We start from the raw sequence: 24,360 nt of genomic DNA on the forward strand, positions 1-24,360 counted from the left end.
GCCGACACCCAATGATAATGTCATGTAGTAATCATGTAGTTATGTTGATACCTGATGAGGTCCACAGGTTGGTATTTGTAGAAGGCTCCATATCTGGCCCACTCATCATGCAGCAGCTTAGACAGAACAGACAGAGTAGAGTTCAGTACAGACAGAGTAGAGTTCAGTACAGACATCCGAGTACAGTACAGAGTAGAGTACAGTACAGTACAGAGTAGAGTACAGTACAGACAGAGTAGAGTACAGTACAGTACAGAGTAGAGTACAGTACAGACAGAGTAGAGTACAGTACAGACAGAGTAGAGTACAGTACAGACAGAGTAGAGTAGAGTACAGACAGAGTAGAGTTCAGTACAGACAGAGTAGAGTTCAGTACAGACAGAGTAGAGTACAGTACAGTACAGAGTAGAGTACAGTACAGACAGAGTAGAGTACAGTACAGACAGAGTAGAGTACAGTACAGACAGAGTAGAGTACAGTACAGACAGAGTAGAGTTCAGTACAGACAGAGTAGAGTTCAGTACAGACAGAGTAGAGTTCAGTACAGACAGAGTAGAGTAGAGTACAGACAGAGTAGAGTTCAGTACAGACAGAGTAGAGTTCAGTACAGACATCCGAGTACAGTACAGACAGAGTAGAGTTCAGTACAGACAGAGTAGAGTTCAGTACAGACATCCGAGTACAGTACAGACAGAGTAGAGTTCAGTACAGACAGAGTAGAGTACAGTACAGACAGAGTAGAGTACAGTACAGACAGAGTAGAGTTCAGTACAGACAGAGTAGAGTTCAGTACAGACAGAGTAGAGTACAGTACAGACAGAGTAGAGTTCAGTACAGACATCCGAGTACAGTACAGACAGACAGAGTACAGTACAGACAGAGTAGAGTACAGTACAGACAGAGTAGAGTACAGTCATCAGAGTAGAGTACAGTACAGACAGAGTAGAGTACAGTCATCAGAGTAGAGTACAGTCCAGACATCAGAGTAGAGTACAGTCCAGACATCAGAGTAGAGTACAGTCCAGACATCAGAGTAGAGTACAGTCCAGACATCAGAGTAGAGTACAGTCATCAGAGTAGAGTAGAGTACAGTCATCAGAGTAGAGTCCAGTCCAGACATCAGAGTAGAGTACAGTGCAGACATCCAAGTAGAGTCCAGTCCAGACATCCGAGTACAGTCCAGACATCAGAGTAGAGTACAGTCCAGACATCAGAGTAGAGTACAGTCCAGACATCAGAGTAGAGTCCAGTCCAGACATCAGAGTAGAGTCCAGTCCAGACATCAGAGTAGAGTCCAGTCATCAGAGTAGAGTCCAGTCCAGACATCAGAGTAGAGTCCAGTCCAGACATCAGAGTAGAGTAGAGTACAGTCCAGACATCAGAGTAGAGTAGAGTACAGTCAGAGTAGAGTCCAGTCCAGACATCAGAGTAGAGTCCAGTCCAGACATCAGAGTCCAGTCCAGACATCAGAGTAGAGTAGAGTCCAGTCCAGACATCAGAGTAGAGTCCAGACATCAGAGTAGAGTACAGTCCAGACATCAGAGTAGAGTCCAGACATCAGAGTAGAGTACAGTCCAGACATCAGAGTAGAGTAGAGTCCAGTCCAGACATCAGAGTAGAGTCCAGACATCAGAGTAGAGTACAGTCCAGACATCAGAGTAGAGTCCAGTCCAGACATCAGAGTAGAGTCCAGTCCAGACATCAGAGTAGAGTCCAGTCCAGACATCAGAGTAGAGTCCAGTCCAGACATCAGAGTAGAGTCCAGTCCAGACATCAGAGTAGAGTCCAGTCCAGACATCAGAGTAGAGTACAGTCCAGACATCAGAGTAGAGTAGAGTCCAGTCCAGACATCAGAGTAGAGTAGAGTCCAGTCCAGACATCAGAGTAGAGTCCAGTCCAGACATCAGAGTAGAGTAGAGTCCAGTCCAGACATCAGAGTAGAGTACAGTCCAGACATCAGAGTAGAGTCCAGTCCAGACATCAGAGTAGAGTCCAGTCCAGACATCAGAGTAGAGTAGAGTCCAGACATCAGAGTAGAGTCCAGTCCAGACATCAGAGTAGAGTAGAGTCATCAGGATTTCCCAAACGTTTTTACTTCATGGCCCACCAATTGAGGTTTCTTATCGTGACCCAACGTAAGGGTTGAGTGTGAGAAAAAAAAAACATATCTTGGCAGCAGAGAGAAAATGTTACAGTTTTAAAGCTAAATCCTGTGACCCACCTGGACCCACAAGTGAGTCCCAACTCCCAGTTTGGGAAGCACTGTAGTAGAATACAGTGTTTTGCTGTGCTTACGTCCTGCAGGAGATTGGTGGGCGGAGTAGGAGAGGTGGGCGGAGCTGGGAGGGTCGTCATGGCTGATAGGGTACACCTGTGACAGTTCAGCTGTGGCATAAAGCCACCGTTTCCCCATTCAGCAAGAGATTCCTCTCTCCATGCATACCTTTGGTCGTTTCGTTGTGGTTTTGGCAGTTGACACCTAATTTACTGACTGTCATGCCTCATCTGATTATTGTTGTGAGTGTTTATGAAATAAATTGATTTTGTTATTCCTTCATTCAGTGTGTGGTTTCCCATTGTTTGTTACAATCTTGAGCCAGGTTGTAACAACAGTATATTATAGTATAGTAAAGTAGAGCAATAGTTACCTGTCTGTCATTCCTCTCTGAGTGACCCACGACCTTATAATCCCCCTGCAGAGAGGGGAGGAGTCAGACAGACCAATCACATCACAAATAGAAAGCTCAGTGTTTTACAGTTTGCGTTATCAATAGCAACATTATCACGAGGTTAACAGTAACATCATGTATACTGTATGTGCAGCTGGAAGGACAGGAACTTACATCATGGAGAGGGAAGGCTGAATCATAGACACCTTTAGCTATTAATGTGGTGATGCCTGAGAGAGAAAGAGGTGTCGGTTACTCAATGTATCAACAAACTCATCTAATATTAGTGAGAGATGCTTCAGTGATCTGTATCAGCTTTCCCATTCAGAGAGGAGAGAAGTGGCTGGGTGGGGGCAAGAGAGGAGAGAATAGGGCAGGGCAATAGAGGAGAGGGCAGGAGAGGAGAGGGCAGGAGAGGAGAGGGCAGGAGAGGAGAGGGCAGGAGAGGAGAGGGCAGGAGTGGACAGGGCAGGAGAGGAGAGGGCAGGAGAGGACAGGGAAGGAGATGAGAGGAGAGAATAGGGCAGGGCAATAGGAGAGGGCAAGAGAGGAGAGGAGAGAATAGGGCAGGGCAATAGAGGAGAGGGCAAGAGAGGAGAGGGCAGGGCAATAGAGGAGAGGGCAGGAGAGGGAAGGAGAGGACAGGGCAGGAAAGGAGAGGACAGGAGTGGACAGGGCAGGAGAGGACAGGGCAGGAGTGGACAAGGAAGGAGATGAGGAGCGGGCAGGAGAGGACAGGGCAGGAAAGGAGAGGGCAGGAGTGAACAGGGCAGGAAAGGAGAGGGCAGGAGTGGACAGGGAAGGAGATGAGAGGAGCGGGCAGGAGAGGACAGGGCAGGAGAGGGCAGGAGAGGAGAGGGCAGGAGAGGAGAGGGCAGGAGAAGACAGAGAAGGAGATGAGAGGAGCGGGCAGGAGAAGACAGGGCGGGAGAGGGCAGGAGAGGAGAGGGCAGGAGAGGACAGGGCAGGAGAGAGCAGGAGAGGACAGGGCAGGAGAGGGCAGGAGAGGAGAGGACAGGGCAGGAGAGGGCAGGAGAGGAGAGGGCAGGAGAGGACAGGGCAGGAGAGAGCAGGAGAGGACAGGGCAGGAGAGGGCAGGAGAGGAGAGGACAGGGCAGGAGAGGGCAGGAGAGGACAGGGCAGGAGAAGACAGAGAAGGAGATGAGAGGAGCGGGCAGGAGAAGACAGGGCAGGAGAGGGCAGGAGAGGAGAGGGCAGGAGAGGACAGGGCAGGAGAGGGCAGGAGAGGAGAGGGCAGGAGAGGACAGGGCAGGAGAGAGCAGGAGAGGAGAGGACAGGGCAGGAGAGGGCAGGAGAGGACAGGGCAGGAGAAGACAGAGAAGGAGATGAGAGGAGCGGGCAGGAGAAGACAGGGAAGGAGATGAGAGGAGCGGGCAGGAGAAGACAGGGAAGGAGATGAGAGGAGCGGGCAGGAGAAGACAGGGAAGGAGATGAGAGGGCAGGAACAGTGGGAAGCTCAGTGGGCTCAGTGGGAACAGCTTTAACTGATTGATTCATTACCTCATGAACTAATTATCAAGACCTCTACGAAGCCAGAAACATCACAGTGGTTAGCTTCACCAACGAGCCAATCACAGCACAGCTACAGGGACCACAACTCCCACATGCCTCTGCTTCAATCTCAGCCTGACCCCACAACACACTTCAGGAGAGGACGATAAAGGGAACTGGGAAGAGAGGAGGAGAGGACAATAAAGGGAACTGGGAAGAGAGGAGTAGAGGACAATAAAGGGAACTGGGAAGAGAGGAGGAGAGGACAATAAAGGAAACTGGGAAGAGAGGAGGAGAGGACAATAAAGGGAACTGGGAAGAGAGGAGGAGAGGACAATAAAGGGAACTGGGAAGAGAGGATGAGAGGACAATACAAGGAACTGGGAAGAGAGGATGAGAGGACAATACAAGGAACTGGGAAGAGAGGATGAGAGGACGATAAAGGGAACTGGGAAGAGAGGAGGAGAGGACAATAAAGGGAACTGGGAAGAGAGGATGAGAGGACAATACAAGGAACTGGGAAGAGAGGAGGAGAGGACAATAAAGGGAACTGGGAAGAGAGGATGAGAGGACAATACAAGGAACTGGGAAGAGAGGATGAGAGGACGATAAAGGGAACTGGGAAGAGAGGATGAGAGGACAATACAAGGAACTGGGAAGAGAGGATGAGAGGACAATAAAGGGAACTGGGAAGAGAGGAGGAGAGGACAATAAAGGGAACTGGGAAGAGAGGAGGAGAGGACAATACAAGGAACTGGGAAGAGAGGATGAGAGGACAATAAAGGGAACTGGGAAGAGAGGATGAGAGGACAATAAAGGGAACTGGGAAGAGAGGATGAGAGGACAATAAAGGGAACTGGGAAGAGAGGAGGAGAGGACAATAAAGGGAACTGGGAAGAGAGGAGGAGAGGACGATAAAGGGAACTGGGAAGAGAGGAGGAGAGGACAATACAAGGAACTGGGAAGAGAGGAGGAGAGGACAATAAAGGGAACTGGGAAGAGAGGAGGAGAGGACGATAAAGGGAACTGGGAAGAGAGGAGGAGAGGACAATAAAGGAACTGGGAAGAGAGGAGGAGAGGACAATAAAGGGAACTGGGAAGAGAGGAGGAGAGGACAATACAAGGAACTGGGAAGAGAGGAGGAGAGGACAATAAAGGGAACTGGGAAGAGAGGAGGAGAGGACAATACAAGGAACTGGGAAGAGAGGATGAGAGGACAATAAAGGGAACTGGGAAGAGAGGATGAGAGGACAATACAAGGAACTGGGAAGAGAGGATGAGAGGACAATAAAGGGAACTGGGAAGAGAGGAGGAGAGGACAATACAAGGAACTGGGAAGAGAGGAGGAGAGGACAATACAAGGAACTGGGAAGAGAGGAGGAGAGGACGATAAAGGGAACTGGGAAGAGAGGATGAGAGGACAATAAAGGGAACTGGGAAGAGAGGAGGAGAGGACAATAAAGGGAACTGGGAAGAGAGGAGGAGAGGACAATAAAGGGAACTGGGAAGAGAGGAGGAGAGGACAATACAAGGAACTGGGAAGAGAGGATGAGAGGACAATAAAGGGAACTGGGAAGAGAGGAGGAGAGGACAATAAAGGGAACTGGGAAGAGAGGAGGAGAGGACAATAAAGGAACTGGGAAGAGAGGAGGAGAGGACAATAAAGGGAACTGGGAAGAGAGGAGGAGAGGACAATAAAGGGAACTGGGAAGAGAGGAGGAGAGGACAATAAAGGGAACTGGGAAGAGAGGAGGAGAGGACAATAAAGGGAACTGGGAAGAGAGGAGGAGAGGACAATACAAGGAACTGGGAAGAGAGGAGGAGAGGACAATAAAGGGAACTGGGAAGAGAGGAGGAGAGGACAATAAAGGGAACTGGGAAGAGAGGAGGAGAGGACAATAAAGGGAACTGGGAAGAGAGGAGGAGAGGACAATAAAGGGAACTGGGAAGAGAGGAGGAGAGGACAATACAAGGAACTGGGAAGAGAGGATGAGAGGACAATACAAGGAACTGGGAAGAGAGGAGGAGAGGACGATAAAGGGAACTGGGAAGAGAGGAGGAGAGGACAATAAAGGGAACTGGGAAGAGAGGAGGAGAGGACAATAAAGGGAACTGGGAAGAGAGGAGGAGAGGACAATAAAGGGAACTGGGAAGAGAGGAGGAGAGGACAATACAAGGAACTGGGAAGAGAGGAGGAGAGGACAATACAAGGAACTGGGAAGAGAGGAGGAGAGGACGATAAAGGGAACTGGGAAGAGAGGAGGAGAGGACGATAAAGGGAACTGGGAAGAGAGGAGGAGAGGACAATAAAGGGAACTGGGAAGAGAGGAGGAGAGGACAATAAAGGGAACTGGGAAGAGAGGATGAGAGGACAATAAAGGGAACTGGGAAGAGAGGAGGAGAGGACAATACAAGGAACTGGGAAGAGAGGAGGAGAGGACAATAAAGGGAACTGGGAAGAGAGGAGGAGAGGACAATACAAGGAACTGGGAAGAGAGGATGAGAGGACAATAAAGGGAACTGGGAAGAGAGGAGGAGAGGACAATAAAGGGAACTGGGAAGAGAGGAGGAGAGGACAATACAAGGAACTGGGAAGAGAGGAGGAGAGGACAATAAAGGGAACTGGGAAGAGAGGAGGAGAGGACGATAAAGGGAACTGGGAAGAGAGGAGGAGAGGACAATACAAGGAACTGGGAAGAGAGGAGGAGAGGACGATAAAGGGAACTGGGAAGAGAGGAGGAGAGGACAATACAAGGAACTGGGAAGAGAGGAGGAGAGGACGATAAAGGGAACTGGGAAGAGAGGAGGAGAGGACAATAAAGGGAACTGGGAAGAGAGGAGGAGAGGACAATAAAGGGAACTGGGAAGAGAGGATGAGAGGACAATAAAGGGAACTGGGAAGAGAGGAGGAGAGGACAATACAAGGAACTGGGAAGAGAGGAGGAGAGGACAATAAAGGGAACTGGGAAGAGAGGAGGAGAGGACAATAAAGGGAACTGGGAAGAGAGGAGGAGAGGACGATAAAGGGAACTGGGAAGAGAGGAGGAGAGGACAATAAAGGGAACTGGGAAGAGAGGAGGAGAGGACAATACAAGGAACTGGGAAGAGAGGAGGAGAGGACGATAAAGGGAACTGGGAAGAGAGGAGGAGAGGACAATACAAGGAACTGGGAAGAGAGGAGGAGAGGACGATAAAGGGAACTGGGAAGAGAGGAGGAGAGGACAATAAAGGGAACTGGGAAGAGAGGAGGAGAGGACAATAAAGGGAACTGGGAAGAGAGGATGAGAGGACAATAAAGGGAACTGGGAAGAGAGGAGGAGAGGACAATACAAGGAACTGGGAAGAGAGGAGGAGAGGACAATAAAGGGAACTGGGAAGAGAGGAGGAGAGGACAATAAAGGGAACTGGGAAGAGAGGAGGAGAGGACGATAAAGGGAACTGGGAAGAGAGGAGGAGAGGACAATAAAGGGAACTGGGAAGAGAGGAGGAGAGGACGATAAAGGGAACTGGGAAGAGAGGAGGAGAGGACAATAAAGGGAACTGGGAAGAGAGGATGAGAGGACGATACAAGGAACTGGGAAGAGAGGAGGAGAGGACAATAAAGGGAACTGGGAAGAGAGGATGAGAGGACAATAAAGGGAACTGGGAAGAGAGGAGGAGAGGACAATAAAGGGAACTGGGAAGAGAGGAGGAGAGGACAATAAAGGGAACTGGGAAGAGAGGAGGAGAGGACAATAAAGGGAACTGGGAAGAGAGGAGGAGAGGACGATAAAGGGAACTGGGAAGAGAGGAGGAGAGGACAATAAAGGGAACTGGGAAGAGAGGAGGAGAGGACGATAAAGGGAACTGGGAAGAGAGGAGGAGAGGACAATAAAGGGAACTGGGAAGAGAGGATGAGAGGACGATACAAGGAACTGGGAAGAGAGGAGGAGAGGACAATAAAGGGAACTGGGAAGAGAGGATGAGAGGACAATAAAGGGAACTGGGAAGAGAAGAGGAGAGGACAATAAAGGGAACTGGGAAGAGAGGAGGAGAGGACAATACAAGGAACTGGGAAGAGAGGAGGAGAGGACAATAAAGGGAACTGGGAAGAGAGGAGGAGAGGACAATAAAGGGAACTGGGAAGAGAGGATGAGAGGACGATAAAGGGAACTGGGAAGAGAGGATGAGAGGATGATACAAGGAACTGGGAAGAGAGGATGAGAGGACAATAAAGGGAACTGGGAAGAGAGGAGGAGAGGCTCAGGCGAAGAGAGAGCGAAACAGAGGGTGTGTCCTAATATGTATAATACCGTGCATAAAACGGTCAATTTGAGAAGCTCTGTGCTACGTTCCTGCATTAACATGTCCTTTTACCAATACAGACGGAACAACATTATGTAGTTAACGTTTTACTGTATAATTATCAGCTGGCAATACGGGAATTCTATTCATCTAGCTAGCCATCTAGTTTTACATGTAGAAAACAATTGAAAACTAATGCTGATAAGGACAGATCGACATTTTGCTTTGGGAGGAAGGTAGCGTGTCATTTATTGGACAGGGGAGGGTAGCGTGTCATTTATTGGACAGGGTAGCGTGTCATTTATTGGACAGGGTAGCGTGTCATTTATTGGACAGGGTAGCGTGTCATTTATTGGACAGGGTAGCGTGTCATTTATTGGACAGGGTAGCGTGTCATTTATTGGACAGGGTAGCGTGTCATTTATTGGACAGGGGAGGGTAGCGTGTCATTTATTGGACAGGGGAGGGTAGCGTGTCATTTATTGGACAGGGGAGGGTAGCGTGTTATTTATTGGACAGGGTAGCGTGTCATTTATTGGACAGGGGAGGGTAGTGCGGTTATTTAATTAACAGGGGAGGGTAGCGTGTTATTTATTGGACAGGGTAGCGTGTTATTTATTGGACAGGGTAGCGTGTTATTTATTGGACAGGGTAGCGTGTTATTTATTGGACAGGGTAGCGTGTTATTTATTGGACAGGGTAGCGTGTTATTTATTGGACAGGGTAGCGTGTTATTTATTGGACAGGGTAGCGTGTCATTTATTGGACAGGGGAGGGTAGCGTGTTATTTATTGGACAGGGTAGCGTGTCATTTATTGGACAGGGTAGCGTGTCGTGTTATTTATTGGACAGGGTAGCGTGTCATTTATTGGACAGGGTAGCGTGTCATTTATTGGACAGGGGAGGGTAGCGTGTTATTTATTGGACAGGGTAGCGTGTCATTTAATTAACAGGGGAGGGTAGTGCGGTTATTTAATTAACAGGGGAGGGTAGCGTGTTATTTATTGGACAGGGTAGCGTGTTATTTATTGGACAGGGTAGCGTGTTATTTATTGGACAGGGTAGCGTGTTATTTATTGGACAGGGTAGCGTGTTATTTATTGGACAGGGTAGCGTGTTATTTATTGGACAGGGTAGCGTGTTATTTATTGGACAGGGTAGCGTGTCATTTATTGGACAGGGTAGCGTGTCATTTATTGGACAGGGTAGCGTGTCATTTATTGGACAGGGTAGCGTGTCATTTATTGGACAGGGTAGCGTGTCATTTATTGGACAGGGTAGCGTGTCATTTATTGGACAGGGTAGCGTGTCATTTATTGGACAGGGTAGCGTGTCATTTATTGGACAGGGTAGCGTGTCATTTATTGGACAGGGTAGCGTGTCATTTATTGGACAGGGTAGCGTGTCATTTATTGGACAGGGTAGCGTGTCATTTATTGGACAGGGTAGCGTGTCATTTATTGGACAGGGTATGGTGTCATTTATTGGACAGGGTATGGTGGAGAACACCAATCACTCACTGTACCAATGTCTGGACCTGTACCAAGGAACCATGGAGATGGAACCATGGAGAACACCAATCATTCACTGTACCCTTGTCTGGACCTGTACTGAGGAACCATGGAAATGGAACCATGGAGAACACCAATCACTCACTGTACCCCTGTCTGGACCTGTACTGAGGAACCATGGAGAACACCAATCACTCACTGTACCCCTGTATCGACCTGCACTGAGGAACCATGGAGATGGAACCATGGAGAACACCAATCACTCACTGTACCCCTGTATCGACCTGTACTGAGGAACCATGGAGAACACCAATCACTCACTGTACCCCTGTCTGGACCTGTACTGAGGAACCATGGAGATGGAACCATGGAGAACACCAATCATTCACTGTACCAATGTCTGGACCTGTACCAAGGAACCATGGAGAACACCAATCACTCACTGTACCCCTGTCTGGACCTGTACTGAGGAACCATGGAGAACACCAATCACTCACTGTACCCTTGTCTGGACCTGTACTGAGGAACCATGGAGATGGAACCATGGAGAACACCAATCACTCACTGTACCCTTGTCTGGACCTGTACTGAGGAAGCATGGAGATGGAACCATGGAGAACACCAATCACTCACTGTACCCTTGTCTGGACCTGTACTGAGGAACCATGGAAATGGAACCATGGAGAACACCAATCACTCACTGTACCCCTGTCTGGACCTGTACTGAGGAACCATGGAGATGGAACCATGGAGAACACCAATCATTCACTGTACCAATGTCTGGACCTGTACCAAGGAACCATGGAGAACACCAATCACTCACTGTACCCCTGTCTGGACCTGTACTGAGGAACCATGGAGAACACCAATCACTCACTGTACCCCTGTCTGGACCTGTACCAAGGAACCATGGAGAACACCAATCACTCACTGTACCCTTGTCTGGACCTGCACTGAGGAACCATGGAGATGGAACCATGGAGAACACCAATCACTCACTGTACCCTTGTCTGGACCTGTAATGAGGAACCATGGAGATGGAACCATGGAGAACACCAATCACTCACTGTACCCTTGTCTGGACCTGTACTGAGGAACCATGGAGATGGAACCATGGAGAACACCAATCACTCACTGTACCCCTGTATCGACCTGTACTGAGGAACCATGGAGAACACCAATCACTCACTGTACCCCTGTATCGACCTGCACTGAGGAACCATGGAGAACACCAATCATTCACTGTACCCCTGTCTGGACCTGTACTGAGGAACCATGGAGATGGAACCATGGAGAACACCAATCATTCACTGTACCCCTGTCTGGACCTGTACTGAGGAACCATGGAGAACACCAATCACTCACTGTACCCCTGTCTGGACCTGCACTGAGGAACCATGGAGATGGAACCATGGAGAACACCAATCATTCACTGTACCCCTGTATCAACCTGTACTGAGGAACCATGGAGATGGAACCATGGAGAACACCAATCACTCACTGTACCCCTGTCTGGACCTGTACCAAGGAACCATGGAGAACACCAATCACTCACTGTACCCCTGTGTGGACCTGTACTGAGGAACCATGGAGATGGAACCATGGAGAACACCAATCACTCACTGTACCAATGTCTGGACCTGTACCAAGGAACCATGGAGAACACCAATCACTTACTGTACCCCTGTCTGGACCTGTACTGAGGAACCATGGAGAAGGAACCATGGAGAACACCAATCATTCACTGTACCAATGTCTGGACCTGTACCAAGGAACCATGGAGAACACCAATCACTCACTGTACCCCTGTATCGACCTGTACTGAGGAACCATGGAGAACACCAATCACTCACTGTACCCTTGTCTGGACCTGTACTGATGAACCATGGAGATGGAACCATGGAGAACACCAATCACTCACTGTACCCTTGTCTGGACCTGTACTGAGGAACCATGGAGATGGAACCATGGAGAACACCAATCACTCACTGTACCCTTGTCTGGACCTGTACTGAGGAACCATGGAGATGGAACCATGGAGAACACCAATCACTCACTGTACCCTTGTCTGGACCTGTACTGAGGAACCATGGAGATGGAACCATGGAGAACACCAATCACTCACTGTACCAATGTCTGGACCTGTACCAAGGAACCATGGAGAACACCAATCACTCACTGTACCCCTGTCTGGACCTGTACTGAGGAACCATGGAGAACACCAATCACTCACTGTACCCCTGTATCGACCTGTACTGAGGAACCATGGAGAACACCAATCATTCACTGTACCAATGTCTGGACCTGTACCAAGGAACCATGGAGAACACCAATCACTCACTGTACCCCTGTCTGGACCTGTACTGAGGAACCATGGAGAACACCAATCACTCACTGTACCCTTGTCTGGACCTGTACTGAGGAACCATGGAGATGGAACCATGGAGAACACCAATCACTCACTGTACCCCTGTATCGACCTGTACTGAGGAACCATGGAGAACACCAATCACTCACTGTACCCCTGTGTGGACCTGTACTGAGGAACCATAGAGATGGAACCATGGAGAACACCAATCACTCACTGTACCCCTGTGTGGACCTGTACTGAGGAACCATAGAGATGGAACCATGGAGAACACCAATCACTCACTGTACCCCTGTGTGGACCTGTACTGAGGAACCATAGAGATGGAACCATGGAGAACACCAATCACTCACTGTACCCCTGTGTGGACCTGTACTGAGGAACCATAGAGATGGAACCATGGAGAACACCAATCACTCACTGTACCCCTGTCTGGACCTGTACTGAGGAACCATGGAGAACACCAATCACTCACTGTACCCCTGTCTGGACCTGTACCAAGGAACCATGGAGAACACCAATCACTCACTGTACCCTTGTCTGGACCTGTACTGAGGAACCATGGAGATGGAACCATGGAGAACACCAATCACTCACTGTACCCTTGTCTGGACCTGTACTGAGGAACCATAATATAATAATATATCCCATTTAGCAGACGCTTTTGTCCAAAGCGACTTACAAGTCGGCTGGGGCCACTACTTTTACATATGGGTGGTCCCAGTGGGAATCGAACCCACGACGCTTGGCGTTGCAAGCGCCATGCTCTACCGACTGAGCCACACAGGACCCTACCATGGAGATGGAACCATGGAGAACACCAATCACTCACTGTACCAATGTCTGGACCTGTACCAAGGAACCATGGAGAACACCAATCACTCACTGTACCCCTGTATCGACCTGTACTGAGGAACCATGGAGAACACCAATCATTCACTGTACCAATGTCTGGACCTGTACCAAGGAACCATGGAGAACACCAATCACTCACTGTACCCCTGTCTGGACCTGTACCAAGGAACCATGGAGAACACCAATCACTCACTGTACCCCTGTCTGGACCTGTACTGAGGAACCATGGAGAACACCAATCACTCACTGTACCCTTGTCTGGACCTGTACTGAGGAACCATGGAGATGGAACCATGGAGAACACCAATCACTCACTGTACCCCTGTATCGACCTGTACTGAGGAACCATAGAGATGGAACCATGGAGAACACCAATCACTCACTGTACCCCTGTCTGGACCTGTACTGAGGAACCATGGAGAACACCAATCACTCACTGTACCCTTGTCTGGACCTGTACTGAGGAACCATGGAGATGGAACCATGGAGAACACCAATCACTCACTGTACCCCTGTATCGACCTGTACTGAGGAACCATGGAGAACACCAATCACTCACTGTACCCCTGTCTGGACCTGCACTGAGGAACCATGGAGATGGAACCATGGAGAACACCAATCACTCACTGTACCCCTGTCTGGACCTGTACTGAGTAACCATGGAGAAGGTCAATGACCTCAAAAAGTAGGCAACTTTGGGCAAATCAGGGGTTAGAGGTCACTCACCCATGGACTGGCTGGTGCGTGTGCAGGCGGTGCGTCTCAGGATCTCGTACACCTGAGGGGGTTAGGTCACACAGAATACTGTGTCAGAGAGAGAGCCGAAACCATATTCCCATTGATTCTTGACAGTCATATAACACAGAGAAACATCCTGAATGACAGACTCACTATTCGACTGCGTGTTGCGTTGTCAAAGAATGTGTCTTTAGAGGTGATGTTAAATCTGTAGAGAACAAAGTACAGGTGTCAACTCAGGGAAACTCAGATGGTGACTCCATATACAGACCAGCTGTTGTCAGAGTGTGTGTGAGGATGTGTGTGTGCGCATCTTACAAGTGTAGTTTGTCCCTGGAGAAGCAGTGTGAGAGCTGCTTGGTGGTGCTGTGGCCTAGCTGGGGGATGTTGGGTTGGAACGGCTGGTTCACCTTCCTCCAGAACTCACTGAGGCTGGCACTGAACCCATTCTCCTGCTTCAGATCATAGCTCTAGACAGACCAACACAGACAGATTAATAGAGGCACCTGCTGTGGCTCATATACAGGGTCTCCCTCCCACTGCAGCAGGGGCTGGGGATTCAGAAAAATGTCATGTCCTCAGAGGCCACTCATTGTGCAGTAGTCATTAAAACAAAATAAAAACAGCAAATAGTAAAGGATATTTAGAAAAAAGTCAAAAAAGACTGCATGTAAAGTCAAAACAGACTGCCCAGGTAGAGGGATAGAGGGCTCTGCCCAGGTAGAGGGCTCTGCCCAGGTAGAGGGCTCTGCCCAGGTAGAGGGATAGAGGGCTCTGCCCAGGGAGAGGGCTCTGCCCAGGTAGAGGGCTCTGCCCAGGTAGAGGGCTCTGCCCAGGTAGAGGGATAGAGGGCTCTGCCCAGGGAGAGGGCTCTGCCCAGGTAGAGGGCTCTGCCCAGGTAGAGGGCTCTGCCCAGGTAGAGGGCTCTGCCCAGGTAGAGGGCTCTGCCCAGGTAGAGGGCTCTGCCCAGGTAGAGGGATCTGCCCAGGTAGAGGGCTCTGCCCAGGTAGAGGGCTCTGCCCAGGTAGAGGGCTCTCCTCAGGTAGAGGGCTCTGCCCAGGTAGAGGGCTCTGCCCAGGTAGAGGGCTCTCCTCAGGTAGAGGGCTCTGCCCAGGTAGAGGGCTCTGCCCAGGTAGAGGGCTCTGCCCAGGTAGAGGGCTCTGCCCAGGTAGAGGGCTCTCCTCAGGTAGAGGGCTCTGCCCAGGTAGAGGGCTCTGCCCAGGTAGAGGGCTCTGCCCAGGTAGAGGGATAGAGGGCTCTGCCCAGGTAGAGGGATAGAGGGCTCTGCCCAGGTAGAGGGATAGAGGGCTCTGCCCAGGTAGAGGGCTCTGCCCAGGTAGAGGGCTCTGCCCAGGTAGAGGGCTCTGCCCAGGTAGAGGGCTCTGCCCAGGTAGAGGGATAGAGGGCTCTGCCCAGGTAGAGGGATGACATGATTTCTCCACAAGTTCTGACTATCTTGCCCAACCTATTTTTCTGTTTGACCTTGTTTTTCCCTAACCAGCAGGTCAAGAAGTAGGACAGAATCACAGCAGGTTGGTGCCACCTTAATTAGGGAGGACGGGCTCATGGTAATGGCTGAAGCAGAATGGTATTAAATACATCAGACATGGCTTCCATGTGTTTCCATTCACTCTGTTCCAAATCAGACTTGGTCACATGCGCCGAATACAACAAGCGTAGACCTTACCGTGAAAAGCTCACTGACAAGCCCTTACAGGCCCCATTAACATCAGGGTTTTAGGCTGGGTTTCTGTACAGCACTTTGTGACATCGGCTGACGTAAAAAGGGCTTTATAAATACATTTGATTAACAAAACAGTGCAGTTCAAGAAGAGTTAAGAAAATATTTCCAAATAAAACGAATGTAAACAATAATAAAAAGTAACAATAAAATAACAATAGCGAGGCTATATACAGGGGGTACCGGTACCGAGTCAGTGTGCAGGGGTACAGGTTAGTTGAGGTCATTTGTAGGTAGGGGTAAAGTGATAATAAACAGTGAGTAGCAGCAGTGTAAAAACAAATGGAGGGGGGGGGGGTCAATGTAAATAGTCCAGTGGTCATTTGATTAATTGTTCAGCAGTCTGATGGCTTGGGGGTAGAAGCTGTTCAGCAGTCTGATGGCTTGGGGGTAGAAGCTGTTCAGCAGTCTGATGGCTTGGAGGTAGAAGCTGTTCAGCAGCCTGATGGCTTGGAGGTAGAAGCTGTTCAGCAGCCTGATGGCTTGGGGGTAGAAGCTGTTCAGCAGCCTGATGGCTTGGGGGTAGAAGCTGTTCAGCAGTCTGATGGCTTGGGGGTAGAAGCTGTTCAGCAGTCTGATGGCTTGGGGTAGAAGCTGTTCAGCAGTCTGATGGCATGGGGGTAGAAGCTGTTCAGCAGTCTGATGGCTTGGGGGTAGAATCTGTTCAGCAGTCTGATGGCTTGGGGGTAGAAGCTGTTCAGCAGTCTGATGGCTTGGGGGTAGAAGCTGTTCAGCAGTCTGATTGCATGGGGGTAGAAGCTGTTCAGCAGTCTGATGGCTTGGGGGTAGAAGCTGTTCAGCAGCCTGATGGCTTGGAGGTAGAAGCTGTTCAGCAGCCTGATGGCTTGGGGGTAAAAGCTGTTCAGCAGCCTGATGGCTTGGGGGTAGAAGCTGTTCAGCAGACTGATGGCTTGGGGGTAGAAGCTGTTCAGCAGTCTGATGGCTTGGAGGTAGAAGCTGTCAGTGAAGACACTTGCAGGGGAGGTGGAACGGGAGCAGTGACAGTACCTCCACACCAGGGGAGGTGGAACGGGAGCAGTGACAGTACCTCCACACCAGGGGAGGTGGAACGGGAGCAGTGACAGTACCTCCACACCAGGGGAGGTGGAACGGGAGCAGTGACAGTACCTCCACACCAGGGGAGGTGGAACGGGAGCAGTGACAGTACCTCCACACCAGGGGAGGTGGAACGGGAGCAGTGACAGTACCTCCACACCAGGGAGGTGGAACGGGAGCAGTGACAGTACCTCCACACCAGGGGAGGTGGAACGGGAGCAGTCACAGTACCTCCACACCAGGGGAGGTGGAACGGGAGCAGTGACAGTACCTCCACATCAGGGGAGGTGGAACGGGAGCAGTGACAGTACCTCCACATCAGGGGAGGTGGAACGGGAGCAGTGACAGTACCTCCACATCAGGGGAGGTGGAACGGGAGCAGTGACAGTACCTCCACATCAGGGGAGGTGGAACGGGAGCAGTCACAGTACCTCCACACCAGGGGAGGTGGAACGGGAGCAGTGACAGTACCTCCACACCAGGGGAGCTGGAACGGGAGCAGTGGCAGTACCTCTATATACAGTTCCTTCAGAAAGTTCAGACCCCTTGACTTTCCTACATTTTGATACGTTACAGCCTTTTTCCAAAATTGATTAAATAAATAAATGTAACTCAGCAATCTACACAGAATAACCCATAATGTCAAGAATCTTCCTAGGGCTGGCCGGCCTAGAAGGACCTTGGTCAGCGAGGTGACCAAAATATCAATTGTCACTGACAGGTCCTCTGTGGAGATGGGAGAACCTTCCAGAAGGACAACCATCTCTGCAACACTCCACCAACCAGGACTTTATGGTAGAGTGGCCCGACGGAAGCCACTCAGTAAAAAGGCACATGACACCCCCTTGGAGTTTGCCAGAAGGGAACTAAAGAAAGACTCTCAGACCATGAGAAACAAGATTCCCTGGTCTGATGAAACCAAGATTTTACTCCTTGGCCTGAATGGAGGTAACCTGAAACCATCCCTACGGTGAAGCATGGTGGTGGCAGCATCATGCTTAGGGGATATTTGTTGGCAGCAGGGATTGGGAGACGAGTCAATATCAAGGCAAAGATGAACGGAGCAAAGTACAGAGATCCTTGATGAAAACCAGAGCGCTCAGGACCTGACTGGGGCAAAGGTTCACCTTCCAACAGGACAATGACCCTAAGCACACAGCCAAGACAACTCAGGAGTGGCTTCAGGACGAGTCTCCGACTGTCCTTGAGTGGCCCAGCCTGAGACCGGTTTTGAACCCGATCGAACATTTCTGAAGAGACCTGATTATAGCTGTTCAGCGACGCTCTCCATCCAGCCTGACAAAGCTTGAGAGAACCTGTCCCAGACCTGGTGTTTTCAACTCTCTCGAGACAGTTGGAGCGGGAGAGATACTCTGAATGATCGGCTATAAAAAGCCAACTGACATTTTCTCCTGAGGTGCTGACCTACAACCACTGTGATTATTATTATTGGACCATGCTGGTCATTTATGAACATCTTGGCCGTGTTCAGTTATAATCTCAACCCTGCACAGCCAGAAGAGGACTGGCCACCTCATAACCTAGAGAGGAACCAGGTTTCGGCCATTCTAGGGAGTTTATCCTAGCCACCGTGCTTCTACACCCGCATTGCCTGCTGTTTGGGGATTTATGCTGGGTTTCTGTGCAGCACTTTGTGACATCAGCTGATGTAAGAAGAGCTATGTAAATACATTTGATTGATCTGAAGAGAGGAATGGGAGAAACTCCCCAAATACAGGAGAGTCAAGCTTGTACCCAAGAAGACTCCAGGCTGTAACCGCTGCCAAAGGTGCTTCAACAAAGTACTAACTATAGGGGGTATTCCCTTACTATAGGGTCTGAAAATGTATGGAAGTGTGTTATTTCAGCTTTTTTTTATGTGCAAAAAAATTCTAAAAACCTGTTTTTGATTCGTCATTATGGGGTATCGTATGTAGATGGATGAGGGGGAAAAGAAAATGTAATGCATTTAATTTCTGTCAGTCGGAATCTTCGTGAAATCGGTTTCCATGGTTGAGCAGCCGCACACAAGCCTAAGATCACCATGCGCAATGCTAAGCTTTGGCTGGAGTGCCATTTTGGAATGAGCTGTACAACGAGCAGGTGTCCACATACACTACTTGCCCAAAAGTATGTGGACACCTGCTCATCCAAAATCCCATTGCAAAATCATGGGATTTAATATGGAGTAGGTCCCCTCTTTGCTGCTATAACAGCCTCCACTCTTCTGGGAAGGCTTTCCACTAGATGTTGGAACATTGCTGCTATAACAGGCTCCACTCTTCTGGGAAGGCTTTCCACTAGATGTTGGAACATTGCTGCTATAACAGCCTCCACTCTTCTGGGAAGGTTTTCCACTAGATGTAGGAACATTGCTGCTATAACAGGCTCCACTCTTCTGGGAAGGCTTTCCACTAGATGTTGGAACATTGCTGTGGGGGCTTGCTTCCATCCAGCCACAACAGTATTAGTGAGGTCGGGCACTGATGTTGGGCGATTAGACCTGGCTCGCAGTCGGCGTTCCAATGAAGTATGTCCCCTTTGGTCCATTTTCCCGAATGTGAGTTGTTGCATTGTAAAAGACAAGTCTCTGCTGTAGTGTGTTTGATTCACATAATGTTTCAGGTACCAGCAAATGTAATCCAAGTAGGAGAATAATCCCACCGTGTCTTCATGTGGCTCTACTGTAGATGGGCAATCTGATGCAACATTAAAGACCGATAAACTACTATAAAACAAGGCAACAACAACGAATGAGTTAAAAAAAAAAAAAATTAAAAGGTGCAGGGCAACACCGAGATTAACCCCCTGTTTGTTAGGGGAGGATCCATGCATAGGATTACATACACACACACACACACACACACAGCTGTAAAGTGGTAGAGGTCTCACCTTCTTAGTGGGGACTTTGATCTTGAGGAACTCTGCCTCTCTGCTCAGGACCTGCCAGGGGACATGGAGTCTCGTGAAGCTGGGCCCGTAGACCCTGACCTGGGGGAGAGGACAGTAACCAACCAACAGGTAGGAACCATAGTTTAATACCAGGAGGAGGACAGAGGATAGTAACCAACCAACAGGTAGGAACCATAGTTTAATACCAGGAGGAAGACAGAGGATAGTAACCAACAGCTAGGAACCATAGTGTAATACCAGGAGGACGACAGGTGGTGGGAACCAACAGTCAGGTAGGATTGCAAACCCGCCGACCACCTCCCAACCCTGCCCCATCAGTTATTTGATCAAGTAGGTTTGTCAAGAAATATAGGTTGTATAATCCCCATTTAAATTGACTTAAAACGCCCACTAGAGTGGAAATCCAATTATTTTCAGCGGAAAGATGATATCCATAGCTTACCCATAATATTGCACAATGATTTAAGTCAAGTCATCATTTTAGTCAAAGTATTATATATTTGTGGTTGAAGTTGTAAACTTCTGATATTTTCAATGCAGTGTGTTTCCTCTATGAGATGACATGGCTAATACTTCTCAGTCTAAGTGTCTTTTCAGGGTTTTATTTCAAACGTTACCACTCTCCAGTATGGAGTCGTTAATTCATCAGAAACACAGTTGTTCCTCTTTGCGAGTCGCGACTGAGCAGTATAATAGATCATCTTTGACTGAACCAACAGCTCGTCTCCGTTGCCGACACTTGGCCACCTGAGCTTTGGAGCAACTGGGAAATAGGAACCTGTCCTCCACTTTAACAGCAAATTATCAAAATCCATTGGAGAATTTTTCAAGTTTCACTTATTTTTTAGCTATTCTGTATTAAATTTAAACACAGTACCAGTCAACAGTTGACACACCTACTCATTCAAGGGTTTTTCCTTGACTATTTATCCATTGTAAAATAATAGTGAACACATAAAAACTATGAAATAACACATTGATAAACAAATCAAAATATATTTTAGATTCAAATTAGCCACCCTTTGCCTTGACAGCTTTGCACACTATTGGGTTGAGGTCGGGTGATTGTGGAGGCCAGGTCATCTGATGCAGCACTCCATCACTCTCCTTCTTGGTCAAATAGCCCTTACACAGCCTGGAGGTGTGTTTGGGGTCATTGTACTGTTGAAAAACAAATGATAGTCGGACTAAGTGCAAACCCATGGGATGACGTATCGCTGCAGAATGCTGTGGTAGCCATGCTGGTTAAGTGTGTCTTGAATTCAAAAAAATAAATCACAGTGTCACCAGCAAAGCACCCCCACACCTCCTCCACGCGTCACGGTAGGAACCACACATGTGGAGATCCTCCATTCACCTACTCTTCGTCTCACAAAGACACGGCGGTTGGAACCAAAAATCTCAAATTTGGACTCGGACAAAAAAGGACAGATTTCATGTTTCTTGGCAAAGTCTCTTCTTCTTATTGGTGTCCTTTAGTAGTTTCTTTGCAGTAATTCGACCATGAAGGCCTGATTCACACAGTCTCCTCTGAGCAGTTGATGTTGAGATGTGTCTGTTACTTGAACTCTGAAGCATTTATTTGGGCTGCAAATTCTAAGGCTGGTATCTCTAATGAACTTATCCTCTGTAGCGGAGGTAAATCACGGTCTTCCTTTCCTGTGGTGGTCCTCATGAGAGCCAGTTTCATCATAGCGCTTGATGGTTTTTACGACTGCACTTGAAGGAATGTTCAAAGTTCTTGAAATTATCCGGATTGACTGACCTTCATGTCATAAGTCCTCAAGGATCGAACCCTTTGTTTTCACCTAAAATGACATACCCAAATCTAACTGCCTGTAGCTCAGGCCCTGAAGCAAGGACATGCATACTCTTGACACCATTTGAAAGGAAACACTTTGAATTTTGTGGAAATGTGAAATGAATGTAGGAGAATATAACACATTAGATCTGGTAAAATATATTTTAAAGTGTTTTCAAAATTATTAATATATATATATATATATATATATATATATATTAATAATTTTGAAAACACTTTAAAATATATTTTACCAGATCTAATGTGTTATATGATAATACATATATATAAAATACATACATATATATATATATATATATATATATATATATAAAAATACAAGGTAAAAACCTGTCGTTCTGCCCCTGAACAAGGCAGTTAACCCACTGTTCCTGGGCCATCATTAAAAATAAGAATTTGTTCTTAACTGACTTGCCTAATTAAATAAAGGTCAAATACTGGACAATATTTTGTGTCGAATTGGTCAATTGATACATTTTCAAGTACATACCAGTAACTATAGAGAACATATAATTTGTTTTATGGTAATACACTATTTAAGTTTACACAAGGAATGTCATAGATGGATCATTAGCTTATACACTAACTTTCACACATCTAGATGGCCGGGTGGGTGTGGAGCCAGAGACAGCAGGGGTTCATACTGTAGAACCCAGCTCCTACAGCTGAATATAAAAATAGATGTATCCTTTTCTCAGCGATCGACACAGAATACACCACAATGACAAAGCAAAATGTACGCCTATGTAGATATGGAATATCTACAGAGGCCCATTATCAGCAACCATCACTCCTGTGTTCCAATGGCACGTTGTGTTAGCTAATCCAAGTGTATCATTTTAAAAAGGCTAATTGATCATTAGAAAACCCTTTTGCAATTATGTTAGCACAGCTGAAAACTGTTGTTCTGATTAAAGAAGCAATAAAGCTGGCCTTCTTTCGTCTAGTTGAGTATTTGGAGCATCAGCATGTGGGTTCGACTACAGGCTCAAAATGTCCAGAAACAAAGAACTATCTTCTGAAACTTGTCGGTCTATTCTTGTTCTGAGAAATGAAGGCTATTCCAAGCAATTGAAGTTCTCATACAACGCTGTGAGCCACACAGAGCCACCATCAGCAGAGCGCATGCAGAGTGAGGGTGACACACAGAGTGGAGCAACTAATGGCTTTACTAAGGGAATAAGTAATTTCTCATTTTGGGTTTCAGGCAGCGCAACTGGGCCTGGGTAATGTGGGGCCTGAACGTTGCGGGTATGGGTAGGAATTGGGGTTAAAATACATGCCCGTGCAGGGCTCTAGTAAACATTGGTCACAGAAGATCATTGGGACTACACGCCCACGTTTGGGTTGAACAGCGCGAGAGGTAGAGTCAGTTAATGTCTGCTGCTTGGCAGAACAACACGAGAGGTAGAGTCAGTTAACATCTGCTGCTTGGTAGAACAACACGAGAGGTAGAGTCAGTTAACATCTGCTGCTGGGTTAAACAACACGAGAGGTAGAGTCAGTTAACGTCTGCTGCTTGGTAGAACAACGAGAGGTAGAGTCAGTTAACGTCTGCTGCTTGGTAGAACAGCGAGAGGTAGTCAGTTAACGTCTGCTGCTTGGTAGAACAACACGAGAGGTAGAGTCAGTTAACGTCAGCTGCTTGGTAGAACAGCGAGAGGTAGAGTCAGTTAACGTCAGCTGCTTGGTAGAACACGAGAGGTAGAGTCAGTTAACGTCTGCTGCTTGGTAGAACAACACGAGAGGTAGAGTCAGTTAACATCTGCTGCTTGGTAGAACAACACGAGAGGTAGAGTCAGTTAACGTCTGCTGCTTGGTAGAACAACACGAGAGGTAGAGTCAGTTAACGTCTGCTGCTTGGTAGAACAACACGAGAGGTAGAGTCAGTTAACGTCTGCTGCTTGGTAGAACAACACGAGAGGTAGAGTCGGTTAACGTCTGCTGCTTGGTTGAACAACACGAGAGGTAGAGTCAGTTAACGTCTGCAGCTGGGTTAAACAACGAGAGGTAGAGTCAGTTAACGTCTGCTGCTTGGTAGAACAACGAGAGGTAGAGTCAGTTAACATCTGCTGCTTGGTTGAACAACACGAGAGGTAGAGTCAGTTAACGTCTGCAGCTGGGTTAAACAACGAGAGGTAGAGTCAGTTAACATCTGCTGCTTGGTTGAACAACACGAGAGGTAGAGTCAGTTAACGTCTGCTGCTTGGTAGAACAACACGAGGTAGAGTCGGTTAACGTCTGCTGCTTGGTTGAACAACACGAGAGGTAGAGTCAGTTAACGTCTGCAGCTGGGTTAAACAACGAGAGGTAGAGTCAGTTAACATCTGCTGCTTGGTAGAACAACACGAGAGGTAGAGTCAGTTAACGTCTGCAGCTGGGTTAAACAACGAGAGGTAGAGTCAGTTAACATCTGCTGCTTGGTAGAACAACACGAGAGGTAGAGTCAGTTAACGTCTGCTGCTTGGTTGAACAACACGAGAGGTAGAGTCAGTTAACGTCAGCTGCTTGGTAGAACAACACGAGAGGTAGAGTCAGTTAACGTCTGCTGCTTGGTTAAACAGCGAGAGGTAGAGTCAGTTAACGTCTGCTGCTTGGTAGAACAACACGAGAGGTAGAGTCAGTTAACGTCTGCTGCTTGGTTAAACAATGAGAGGTAGAGTCAGTTAACGTCTGCTGCTTGGTTGAACAACACGAGAGGTAGAGTCAGTTAACGTCTGCTGCTTGGTAGAACAACACGAGAGGTAGAGTCAGTTAACGTCTGCTGCTTGGTTGAACAACACGAGAGGTAGAGTCAGTTAACGTCTGCTGCTTGGTAGAACAGCGAGAGGTAGAGTCAGTTAACGTCTGCTGCTTGGTAGAACAACACGAGAGGTAGAGTCAGTTAACGT

The 24,360-nt window shown here is 48.2% G+C and overlaps 1 protein-coding gene and 1 non-coding gene across 2 annotated transcripts in view; both read right to left on the bottom strand.

Moving 5' to 3' along the window:
* ano2b (anoctamin 2b) overlaps nt 1–24,360 on the bottom strand; it is a 128,117-nt gene that overhangs the window by 97,616 nt on the left and 6,141 nt on the right. Inside the window, exons 3-9 of the mRNA XM_064962388.1 lie at nt 19,627–19,725; nt 14,256–14,407; nt 14,091–14,145; nt 13,926–13,977; nt 2,844–2,899; nt 2,649–2,693; nt 52–116 (exon numbers count right to left, since the gene is read on the bottom strand). Of these exons, the coding sequence (XP_064818460.1) occupies nt 52–116; nt 2,649–2,693; nt 2,844–2,899; nt 13,926–13,977; nt 14,091–14,145; nt 14,256–14,407; nt 19,627–19,725 (524 nt within the window). The remainder of the gene's footprint in view (nt 1–51; nt 117–2,648; nt 2,694–2,843; nt 2,900–13,925; nt 13,978–14,090; nt 14,146–14,255; nt 14,408–19,626; nt 19,726–24,360) is intronic.
* trnaa-ugc (transfer RNA alanine (anticodon UGC)) lies at nt 13,060–13,135 on the bottom strand. The gene has a single exon. It is a non-coding gene; the product is annotated as a tRNA-Ala (tRNA).

This window comes from Oncorhynchus masou, unplaced genomic scaffold (genome assembly GCF_036934945.1).
Source record: "Oncorhynchus masou masou isolate Uvic2021 unplaced genomic scaffold, UVic_Omas_1.1 unplaced_scaffold_540, whole genome shotgun sequence".
In the NCBI taxonomy this organism is placed as follows: Eukaryota; Metazoa; Chordata; class Actinopteri; order Salmoniformes; family Salmonidae; genus Oncorhynchus; species Oncorhynchus masou.